This window comes from Gopherus evgoodei, chromosome 4 (genome assembly GCF_007399415.2).
Source record: "Gopherus evgoodei ecotype Sinaloan lineage chromosome 4, rGopEvg1_v1.p, whole genome shotgun sequence".
In the NCBI taxonomy this organism is placed as follows: Eukaryota; Metazoa; Chordata; order Testudines; family Testudinidae; genus Gopherus; species Gopherus evgoodei.
Genome location: NC_044325.1, coordinates 120,018,001 through 120,030,249, shown reverse-complemented (window position 1 = coordinate 120,030,249; position 12,249 = coordinate 120,018,001). Strand labels below are relative to the sequence as shown.

Here is a 12,249-nt window from a genome sequence, read left to right as displayed (position 1 = left end):
TCATGGATTATAGTGCAGGCAGGTGTCGGAGCACCTAGGCCTGTATTAAGATTAACAGGGTACAGCTTCAGTGGCTGGAGTATTACACATCCCATGAACAGGGACGGTGCAACTACAGTAATACCTCAGTGGTACTCGCTGAAGCGGTACCTCACGAGGTATAGCCCAGTGTTATTCTGCACAGTGTCTCTCACAGAAACTGCATCTGAAAATGCTATACAGATAAATAATCTAATCACAGAGTTACACAACGACAGATAGAGAAAAATTATAAGGTACAGTGAGAAGGAAAAGACAGGTTTTCAGAGATCTAAAAACAAGATGGAGAGAGAATGAGATGGAAGGAGGCAGGGGGGAAGTTCCTGGCAGCAAAAGCTGCAGCAGAGAAACTCTCCCATCAGTAAAGGCAAAGGCATACAGAAGGACAGACAGGGAATGTGGTACTGGGAGGAGAGAGAGGAATCAGATCAGTGAGGTAAACTAAGGCAAGTCCCTGGGGGGGTTCCTAAAAAAGGAAAGCAGTTTTGAACTGGATCCTGAACCGAATGAGGAGCCAGGGGAGTTGTCTTGAGAGTGTGAGTGATATTAAAGGTAGGCAGCAGCTTACTTTTTCAGCCTCTTGTAGGTGACATCATTGGCTAGCTTCAGCAGGCGGTAGGAATTCTCTTGGCCCAAGCTCAACAGGCCATCTCGAGACTCCTCAAAGGCGACGGTAACTGATTTGGGGGTTATGCGGGTCACAATTCCTGTGGAAAGTGGATCACCCTGACCAGCAGATTCATAAAGACCCACAATGTCACCTGCAAAAACAAGCCACAGCAGAGAAGAAAACTCAGCGCACAATAGGCCAAATGATGTTCACTAGCCAACACAGATGAGGTCTCAAGAGGAGCTTCTCTGAGGAGAGAGTGAGCCAGTCCTCCAGCTGCTGTAAATCAGCATAGGCCGTTGAAATCAGTGGACTCCTCCCAAAGTAAACCCACGAGGATCTTGCGCTTTTGTTCACCACCAGGTTAACACTTGTATCAAACTCCTAAGGAAAGGACTTATTCTCTTAGATGACAGAGAGCCACTCCTTAAAGCGGGGTGGGCACACTTTTTGACCCGAGTGCCACATCTGGGTGGTGAAATTGTATGCAGGGCCATGAATGTAGGGTTGGGGCAGGGGGTTGGGGTGCGGGAGGGAATGTAGGGTGTGGGAGGGAGTATGGTGTGCAGGAAGGGGCTCAGGGAAAAGGGTTGGGGTGCAGGAGGCTCAGGACAGGGGATAGAGGTGCAGGAGGGGTGCAGAGTGCGGGAGGGGGCTCAGGGAAGGGGGTAGAGGTGCAGGAGATTGCAGCAGGGGGCTCAAGGCAGGCGGTTAAGGGGGTTCAGGGCAGGGGGTTGGGATGTGGGGTGCAGGAGGGGCTTGGGGTGCGAGCTCCGGCCTGGCACCACTTACCGTGAGCAGCTCTGGGGTGGCAGCAGCACGCAGCAGGGCTAAGGCAGGCTCCCTGCCTGCCCTGTCCCCGTGCTGCTCCTGGAAGCGGACAGCATGTCCAGCAGGGGCTCCTTAGGGGGACGGAGGGTCAGCTCCACCGCGCACTGCCCTTGCCTGTGGGTACCACCCCCCGAAGCTCCCATTGGCCACAGTTCCCCGTTCCTGGCCAATTGGAGTTGCGAGGGGCAGTGCCTGCAGGCGAGGGCAACGCATGGAGCCCTCTACCCCCCTCTCCACCAGGGGCCACAGGAACCTGGTGCCGGTCGCTTCCAGGAGCAGTCCAGGGCAGGCAAGGAGCCTGCCTTAGCCCCGCTGCCCCACAGGGCTGGCAATCCCGCAGGCCAGACTGAAAGCCCTGACGGGCCGGATGGGGCCCATGGGCCATAGTTTACCCATCCCTGCCTTAAACCAACAACCCACTCACAAACCCCTTCCCTTTCGCCTCCTCTTTCATTCCCCCTCCTAAAACATTGATTCATTCTGGGATACACTCTGCCCTGCACAATGAGAAGTGTTCAGATACTAGTAATCCCCAAACCAACTGCACTGGACTTCATCTCATGCCGGCTTCTGTGCCACGGACCAGCAACAAAGTGCTCTTCCAGAGCCAGCCCTCAGGGAAATGATGTGCATTTACCAGGCTTTGGGGGGGCTTTTCTGAAAGCTCTTGCTTCTCTGAACTTCAGACAATTTATTGCAGACAGCTTGTTTCTTTACAATGACTGAGAGGACATGACATTGTGCTCCTTCCAAATTACTGCTCTGCTGTATGTCAGCTGCTAGGGCTAAGAAATGAATGAGCGAGACCTGACATTCAGATGGAATCACAGTTCATTTTAGCTTAGAGATGGGCCTCTGCTGATCAGGCTACTTGGTTTAATTATGAAATAGTAGTTTAACAAGATGGATGTCTGCCAAGAAAGCAACTTAGCTGCAACCACTAGGTTGAGATCATCTAAAATTATATTTTTGAATCATGAGCTACAAGACGTTCTAGTTAATAAGACCTATTAAATCTTACTTTAAAATGATTCCATACTTATAATTTACCACTGCAACAGTGTAATTCCTCTTTGAATAGTATTGATATATGCCATTTTTTGCCCCCTTGGCAAGATACAGATTTAGGCCAAGTCGTTTTAATTTCAAAGGTTCCTCTGTGGGTTGGAGTCAGGCTGAAGATAAATATTTTTAATTAAACCCTAAAGTCTGTCTTTGAAATAATACTAAAAAAGCAGGGTTGTAATCAGAAAAAGGTCTGTGCTCCCATGGCACCTGTTTAGTCAATAGATCTGCTGCCTCTGGAGTAGACTATGCCATGGAGGTACAGCCCTGCAATGAGGACAGTGCAGTCACACCCTCCCAGGGGGACTACAGGGAGGACACCTCCCTGAACTCTTCAGTATCCAGGGGGAGCATGCTTAATAGTATCTTTATGTGGTAAAGATTATACTACACTTAATATCCCTTTACGGGGTGCAGCCTGCTCCTCTCACGTGCTGGTTCTGCATTGGGGGTCAGTACAGTCGACGTGAAAGGCCAGGACCACTGTCTCTCCATCCCCAGAGGAGAAGGGAGGAAACAGTCTCTGTGCGCAAGGACAGCAATTCTGCAAGAGGAGGGGAGAAGGTGCCTTGCGCGCTACATCCTTCTCAGATGCACACGGGGCACCCAGGCACAATCTGGTTAGTCAGATTCATAGATTGCAAGGCCAGAAGGGACAGCTGCGATCATCTAATCTGACCTCTTTTATAACACAGGCCATAGGACTTTCCCATAATAATTCCTAAAACATCTCTTTTAGAAAATCATCCAATCTTGATTTTAAAATTGCCAGTGATAGAGAATCCATCATAACCCTTGGTAATTGTTCCAATGGTTGATAACTCTCACTGTTAAAAATGTATACCTTATTTCTAGTCTGAATTTGTCTAGCTTCAACCTCCAGCCATCTGCGTGTTCAAGTCACATCTAATTATTTCACAAACAAATCCCAGTTTTTAAAGATGTTAGCACACAAAGCCAATTATGGGAGAGCAAACTGGATTCTAGCCTTCCTCATGCAGCATCAACAAAATCACCAGCTACAATCTGACTGCCCTCGTAGCTTATTTTGTACTGACAGTGATGTACAGTGAGAGATGGATAGAAAGAAAGAACAAAGTCAGATTTGCTGATCCCAGGCTGAGCTGGGAGGGTAAACAATTTCATCTTTTGAATTGCAAGATGAACAAGTTTGATCTAGAAGACAACGGGCTAACGATTTGATATTTCTAAAGCACCTTTTATTCCAAAGGAGATCAAAGTGTTCCACAAACTTAAATTAACAACAACTGGTACACTTCTCCCACCTTTGAAAAGCAGCCTCCACAGGGGAAAAATGAAGCAACCTTATATAATAATTCAGGACAAGAAGAGAGTAATCCACGTTCCAGTTAGAACTAAGGGACAGTTTCAGTAAGTAGAATGTAATTACCAGAACTTGGCGTTTGGCCAGAACAACAGTGGCAACCCTGCTTTTTTGAAGGAAGCTGTGAGATTTTTTAATGAAAGATATCAGGACCGCTTTTTCATATTTTATCTAATCCTCCCAATCCTATATGGAGACACTGATTCAGGAGATGAGTCTCTTTCTTCTGATTCACCAGCACCATTTCCTGTTGCACCTTAAGTGTTCCTTTAAGGTCTCCCATCCGAGCACTGAGCTGGCTCAACCCTGCTTAGAATGAGTGATCTCATGAGCAGAAGGTCGCATGGTTGCAGGCTGAGAATAAATGTGGAACCCCACAGTGTCACTCAGAGTGTCACTTTTCAGACAATAAATCCACCTTTTGTAACTGGAGACATAACTCTGAGTTACAGAGAGGGTTGCCAATCCTCTCAGATTGTCCTGGAGTCTCCAGGAATTAAAAGATGAATCTTTAATTAAAGATTGTGTCATGTGATGAAACCTCCAGGAATATGTCCAACCAAACTTGCCAACCCTAGTTTACAGACAGCACTGGGCATTTATTTTACACCATTGAGTAATGCAGCACAGGCAAACCTCTACCAGCTGGCGATTACATACCAAGGGTGGCCTTTCATAGACAGAATAATTTCATATTACAACTGAGGCCCATAATATTATATCCATCCATATGGCACTGCCTGTATGAGTGACACTTAAAATCTCCCAGTGACCATATGACTTTCTCGGTTTAGGCATAAAGGGACAGATTTGCAAAGGCATTTAGGCACTTAAGATATAGATAGATTCTTGGTGAGATTTTACAGGAGTGCCTAAATGAGTTAGGTGTCTAACTCACTTAGGCACTTCTCACTGACAACCTATCTGCATCTTTAGGTGCCTAAATACCTTTATAAATTTGACTCAAAGAGGATGAGTTCAAGAGAATTTTTGCAATGGGACAAATTTTAAAATGAGAGCATCTCCCAGCCCAGCACTGTCTATGCTCCCTATGTTCTTACGGACAAGATGTATGTTTTTATAAACGTGGTTTCTCCTGCTGCTTTATCCTGCAATGATGTCATAATCCTGGGGTGACATGACTGATCCTTTGCACCAGAAAACACTCTATGTCAACAATTCAGCAAAATGACATAAGAGATAGGGATGTGTAATTACCATTGTACAAGGCACTGGTGAGACCTCATCTAGAATACTGTGTGCAATTCTGGTCTCCCATGTCACTTGCTGGTTTGAACTAGAGTAACTGGTGGATTCTCTGTAACTTGGGCTTCAGTAACTCTACCAAAGGTTATGGGAATATTGCAGGAGTGAATGGGAGAGTTTCTGTGTGGCCCTCAACATGCAAGAGGTCAGCCTATATGATCATGATGGTCCCTTCTGGCCTTGTAGTCTAGGAGTCTATAATAGATTGGGAAGAAGCAAGGTCCTTTCTCTATAGATTCAACATACACCTCTACCCCGATATAACGCTGTCCTCGGGAGCCAAAAAATCTCTGTGTAATAGGTGAAACCCACGTTATATCGAACTTGCTTTGATCCGCCGCAGTGCACAGCCCTGTCCCCTCAGAGCACTGCTTTACCGCGTTATATCCGAATTCGTGTTATATCGGGTTGCGTTCTATCGGGGTAGAGGTGTATAATGAGTATGCGTTTCCCCTCTTTTAGCCTCAATTGTTCAGCCTTTTCAAAAATATTAATAATACAAAGGATATTACAAAAATACATGATTAACCTTTCACCTTACATCCTTTATCAGCAACAGAAATGTTACATACCAGGCCCAAAGCTGTTACAGGGCAGCTCTGCCTCTGGATCATATTTTCTAGGCTGAAACATTACAAGTAGCCGTCCATACAGCCCAGTTCTTTGACTGGCTACTTGCAGTTTGAGCAAGCAGACCCCTCTGCGCTGGAGTTCTTTCAGGAAGATGCTTTCCCGCCATGCCCTGGAAAACACACACATAGGCACTGCAATGCTTTGCAAGTAGATAGTACCAATCCACACTTTCAAATACTAAAGGAGCAGACCAGAAGGGAGACGGGCAGAGAAAGAGACCTCAGCAAAAAAATACAGTAAAGGGTTAGTCTAGACCAGGGGTCAGCAACCTTTCAGAAGTGGTGTGCCAAATCTTCATTTATTCACTCTAATTTAAAGATTTGGCGTGCCAGTAATACATTTTAACATTTTTAGAAGGTCTTTCTATAAGGCTATAATATACAACTAAACTATCTGTTGTATGTAAAGTAAACATGCTTTTTAAAATATTTAAGAAGCTTCATTTAAAATTAAATTAAAATGCAGAGTCTCCTGGACCAGCGGCCAGGACCCGGGCAGTGTGAGTGCCACTGAAAATCAGCTCGCATACCGCCTTCGGCACACATGCCATAGGTTGCCTACCCCTGGTCTAGACACAGTTTTTGTACCAATTTAACTATATTGGTTTAATGGGTATATTTCCAGAAGTAAGCTATACCAGCACATGCACCTTTATACTAGAATTACAGCCTCAGCACTAGGGGGTTGCAACAATTTGACTATGTCAGTACAAATCAGTACAGAAACCTGCGTGCAGCCCAACTTTTGGAATCAGCTGTGTGGGATTGAGGGGGAGGACTGGCAAGCAAGCTTTAGAAGGCCTTGGCTACACTCACACTTTACAGCGCTGCAACTGGGGTGTGAAAAAACACCCCCCTGAGCGCTGCAAGATACAGCGCTGTAAAGCGTCAGTGTAATCAGGGCAGCAGCGCTGGGAGCGCGGCTCCCAGCGCTGTACGCTACACCTGTAAGGGATGTGGGTTACATGCAGCGCTGGGAGAGCTCTCTCCCAGCGCTAGCGCTCCAACCACACTCACACTTCAAAGCGCTGCCGGGGCAGCGCTTTGAAATTCCAAATGTAGCCATACCCAAAGACTCACAAAACGGAAGTTAAGGTTGTACAGAATAAAGGCTAAATTGAGTCTTTAAGCATGGGGGTGTTGTATAAACTGCACTGCCTCAGGAGTTACCCTAGAGGGCAATGAGCCTCAGGCCTTGTCTACATTAGAAAGAATTTGCCAGAACAGTATAGCTATGCATGTGAAGTGCATCTGCACCACTGTAGAGCTTAAGTGTAGACACCCCCTACGCTGACAGAAGGGGTTTTCCTGTCAGCATAGGAAATCCACAACCTCTAAAAGTTACAGTTAGGCCAACAGAAGAATTTTTTTGTTGATGTAGTGCTGGATTTCTCACACCCCTGTGCAACGTAGTTAAGCTTACCTGATCTTCTAGTTTAGACCAGCTTAAAGGTATGTCTCCCATTAAAATGCTACAGTGGCACAGCTGTGGATTTTTCACACCTAGTGTAGACCAGCCCTAGGGCTTTTGCCAGCACAGTTATGTCAGTTAAGGGGTATTCCCCCTCCCTCCCCCCAGACATAGTTATGCAAGCAAAACTGTAGACAGGACTCAGTCACCTTCAGAGGCACATGCCCCTCGTGTCCTGCAAGAGGAGTGCAGTGGATTAGTATGGGTTTGTATATGCACACAGACTGTATCACTAACTATAGTAGTGTAGTTAGTAAGTGGTACAGTCCTCCTAGTCCAGACGCTTAGAGCAGTATAAAGATCCCTTGTACCAGCACAGTTTATTCCCATAAGAGAAGGAGAATAAGCTACACTGCTATAAGGCACCTTTATACTGATCTAAGTGCACCCATAATCACTGTTGTGATTGAACTATTTCAGGAGGAAAAAATCCACACTTCTAATCAAAATAATTGAACTAGTACAAAAACTGTGTGTAGACCAGGCCTAAGGCTATGTCTACACTACAGCCTACGTCAGCATAACTTATACTGCTCAGGGATGTGAATAAACTATCCTCGAGTGACATAAGCTAATCGACAAAAGTGCTCTTATGCGCAGCACTATGTTGGCAGGAGAGCTTCTCCCACCAACGTAGTCTTCTGCCATTCGCTGAGGTGGTTTTATTCGTCCTCACCAGACGCACTGCAGCAGTGCAGCTGCATTGATACAGCTGCGACGCTGCAATGCTGTACATGTAGACATGCCCCAATTTACTACACCTCTACCCTGATATAACACGACCTGATATAACATGAATTTGGATATAACGTAGTAAAGCAGTGCTCCAGGGGGGCAGGGCTGCACACTCCGGTGGATCAAAGCAAGTTCGATACAATGTGGTTTCACCTATAACGCGGTAAGATTTTTTTGGCTCCTGGGGACGGTGTTTTATCAGGTTAGAGGTTATTTGCCTATATTCACAGCATATGATCATACCCCCTGTGCCAACTCAGGTGTGCAGCACCCATTTATTCCTTCACACCTGGTCTCAACATCTGGTAGCCCATAGACAAACATAAGAGGGGCTCTTTACTCTTCCTTACCTGCCTATGTAAGCCCATCATCCAAGTCACAATCTACCCTTTAGTGATTATAAAACCTCAAAGCATTTTACTTAAAAACAAGAAGCCTGGATATTTTATATTAAAAGGGAAAAATAATTGGAAAGAATTTAAATACAAAGCTAAGTATGCTAAACCACCTTAAGTACACCCCCGTATACCACCAGCCTGTTCTTAATGTAATGAGAGCTTCCAGATATGCTAAAAAACAACAAATTTTTTTTTTGGTGGAAAACACATCCTGACTGGTTACTTGTACAACTCAAATCATCTTGTTGTTTTTGGGCAGCTTAGTTTTATAGTTGTGGACATCGTAAACTCCATATAAGCACACATATCACAGATTCTAGTCCAGTCCCCATCCCTGATAGACATTTATCTAACCTACTCTTAAATATCTCCAGAGATGGAGATTCCACAACTTCCCTAGGCAATTTATTCCAGTGTTTAAATACTTTGACAGTTAGAAACTTTTTCCTAATGTATAACCTAAATCTCCCTTGCTGCAGTTTAAGCCCATTGCTTCTTGTTCTATCATTAGAGGCTAAGATGAACAAGTTTTCTCCCTCCTCCTTATGACACTCTTTTAGATACCTGAAAACTGGTATCATGCACCCTCTCAGTCTCCTCTTTTTCAAACTAAACAAACCCAATTCTTTCAGCCTTCCTCCATAGGTCATGTTCTCTAGACCTTTAATCATTCTTGTTGCTCTTCTCTGGACGCTCTCCAATTTCTCCACATCTTTCTTGAAATGCGGTGCCCAAAACTGGACACAATACTCCAGTTGAGGCCTAACCAGTGCAGAGTAGAGCGGAAGAATGACTTCTCATGTCCTGCTCATAACACACCTGTTAATGCATCCCAGAATCATGTTTACCTTTTTTGCAACAGCATCACACTGTTGACTAATATTTAGCTTGTGGTCCACTATAACCCCTAGATCCCTTTCTGCTGTACTTCTTCCTAGACAGTCTCTTCCCATTTTGTATGTGTGAAACTGATTTTTCCTTCCTAAGTGGAGTACTTTGCATTTGTCTTTGTTAAATTTTATCCTGTTTACCTCAGACCATTTCTCCAATTTGTCCAGATCATTTTAAATTATTACCCTGTCCTCTAAAGCAGTTGCAATCCCTCCCAGTTTGGTATCATCTGCAAACTTAATAAATGTACTTTCTATGCAAATATCTAAGTCAGATTAGCCTTTATAGTACAGGATATGTTACCAAACTATTTTGAGACTGATGGTGTTCATGGACATATCAGCCCCAATCCTGCAAACGCACCCTCAATTTTACTTGCATGAGCAGCCCTATTGAAATTAATGGGACTACTCACAGTAGTAAACTTAACGAGGAGTCCTTGTAGCACCTTAGAGGCTAACAAATTTATTTGAGCATAAGCTTTCGTGGGCTAAAACCCACTTCATCCGATGCAACATACAGACGAACATGGCTACCCCTCTGAAAGTAGTAAACTTGAGTATATGCACAATTTTTTGCAGAATTGGGGGCATAATCCATGAGACACACAGTTCCAGCCTTTCTAATGTTTGCCTGCTTTTTTAAAAGTTCAATTACAATTCTTTGGATTTCCTCCGCCTCTCTTAAATAACAGCTATGTCTTTACATCCTCAACTCTGCTTTGGGGAGAGGAACCAAGTTATTATGTACCCTTGTCTTATAGTTAGACTGTAATCCCTTTGGGACAGGGACTATCTTTTTGTCCTGTGTTTGTACAACACCTAGCACAATGGCACCTTGGTTCATGACTGGGGCTCCCAGGCAGTTCCGCAATACAAATAAATAGTAATAACTACTACCAAATCACAACTAAGGCCTGCGCCTGCAAATGCTTATGTATGAGTTGTAGCACTGAGTTCAGTGGGATGACACACGTAGCTAGACACTCACAGAATCATAGCCCAAACCAACAATTTCTTCGTTACATTTGTAACTCACACATACAGGTCCTGCGAGCGGGCATGCATTGGCCCTTTCCATGTAAAAAGTTTTTAAAAACAAAAAGTAAGGTATAAACATTGATTGCAGCTAGATGATTCACATCTCTACATGTTTACAGGATCATGGCCTAAAACAATAATTTGTATATTTTGCAATTTGTATATATGCAGATTTGCATCCTTTTGTCCTGATTATTATTTGTATTACCATAGTGACTAGGAGCCTTCCACATGGCCCAAGACATCATTGTGCTAAATTCTGTACAAACACAGAACAAAAAAACTGCCTCAAGGCAATAACAAAAAGAATAAGACAAAAGATGGATACAAACAGACAGAGACAGATGGGGGAAGGGGGAATAAATAGAAAACAGTGACACAGCACTGGTCACCATGATAGGTAGTGGTCTCTGCAGACCAACAGCCTAACCATTGTCAAGATTTTAGCAGACCTTCTGGCAAAAAATAGTCCTGAGGAGGGATTTGAAGGTGGATAGTGAAGTAACTTTGAGTATGGGAGAAAGCATGAAGGTGCTGGTTTGAAAATTTAAGAAGTGGGCAAAGGAGGCTGACATCTGGGGCCAACTGGAGGTGAAAGTCGACACTGCAATAGCAAACGAGAGATGATAAACAGGGTGGGATTGACCATAAAGGGCCTTGTAAATTAAGGCAAGCAGTTTATCTTTGAGGTGATAATAACTGTTATGTTACTATAAAGGCCTTGCTCATTGCATTGTCTGTTTTTTTCATGAAATCGATTAAAACATGCTGCTAAAAATATGTTGCTAAAATAAATAAATTGAAGTTAATTCCTTCCTCTGAGTCTCTCAGCATGTTTTGTTTTTCCTCTGACTGCATGGGAAGTAATTTCTACATTAGAGAAATGTAGGGAAAAATTAGCATCAGGCTAAGTTTCCTTAAATTCCCAGATGTAGACAAGCCCCCAGATTGCTGTCCTTGGAGACCTTTATTGTATGTCTACACAGAAACAAGCCCCTAGTATTTAACATATAAATAATTACATACGAATAACCCACAAGCAAACAAAACTCTACTAAAAGAAAACTATTTAAGTTGCAAAGTAGAACATTCAAAAGTTTACAACATAAATAACATTCTTTTAATTTTCTTTTTTTAATAAAGTATAAAAATCATATTTTATAATGAAAAGTGTTGGGCAACCTTAATCCAGGGGCTGATACCGGCCACTCACTCATGTCTACACACTTCTGAGTGGCAAGCACAGAATTCTATTATAATAGGGCACTGCTGGGATCCACAAGAGTGTGTGGGCACTGCAGGGCGAGTTGCAGGACCAGATGGTTATGAGCCTGGGGGTTAGAGGGAATCTACTGTCCCAAGTAACTAATAAGGTGGGGTAATGTCGGACTGTGGGACTATAAGGTTATAAGAGAGGGGGAAGGGGTGTCCAGAGAGGATGGTTGAGTTTTCTGGATCTCATAGGGATGGGGGTCCCCAAAAGGATAAGGCGGGGTTCTTTATATGGGATGATGAGAGGTCTCTGTAGGGCATAGTGGGGAGCCTAGATTTCATTGGGGTGGGGGGTCACAGTAGGGGATATCGGAGGTCTCCATGAGGGTGGGGTGGGGAGTCCTGGATCTCACAGGGGATGGTGGGGGTTGCTAGCGCCCCGCAGGGGTCGTTATAGGGGGCGGTGGGGCCCCTGGATCTCATAGGGGATGATGGGGGTCCCCGTGGGGCTGGGGGACGCCGTGTCTCTGGCGGGGTCTCCCCCACCCCGGTACCTGGTCTCCTCGATCTCGGCCTCTCTCTCCTCCTGCAGCAGCTCCAGCTGCCGGGACATGAACTCCTGCACCGCCATGGGCGCCGGGGGGCAGGCGCGGGGCCCCTCCAGCTGCTGCTTGGGCCGGGGCTGCGTTCCCGGCCGGCCCGGTACGTCCTCAC

General features: G+C 44.9%; 1 protein-coding gene across 2 annotated transcripts in view; it reads right to left on the bottom strand.

The window, feature by feature from the left end:
* The window catches only part of IGHMBP2 (immunoglobulin mu DNA binding protein 2), a 94,867-nt gene extending 82,626 nt beyond the window's left edge, over positions 1-12,241 (bottom strand). For both annotated transcript variants that reach the window (XM_030560742.1, XM_030560743.1), the window contains exons 1-3: positions 12,090-12,241; positions 5,729-5,898; positions 608-800 (exon numbers count right to left, since the gene is read on the bottom strand). In XM_030560742.1, coding sequence (XP_030416602.1) covers positions 608-800; positions 5,729-5,898; positions 12,090-12,166 — 440 coding nt within the window. In that variant the 5' untranslated portion in view covers positions 12,167-12,241. The remainder of the gene's footprint in view (positions 1-607; positions 801-5,728; positions 5,899-12,089) is intronic.
* Between the last annotated feature and the right edge of the window lie 8 nt (positions 12,242-12,249).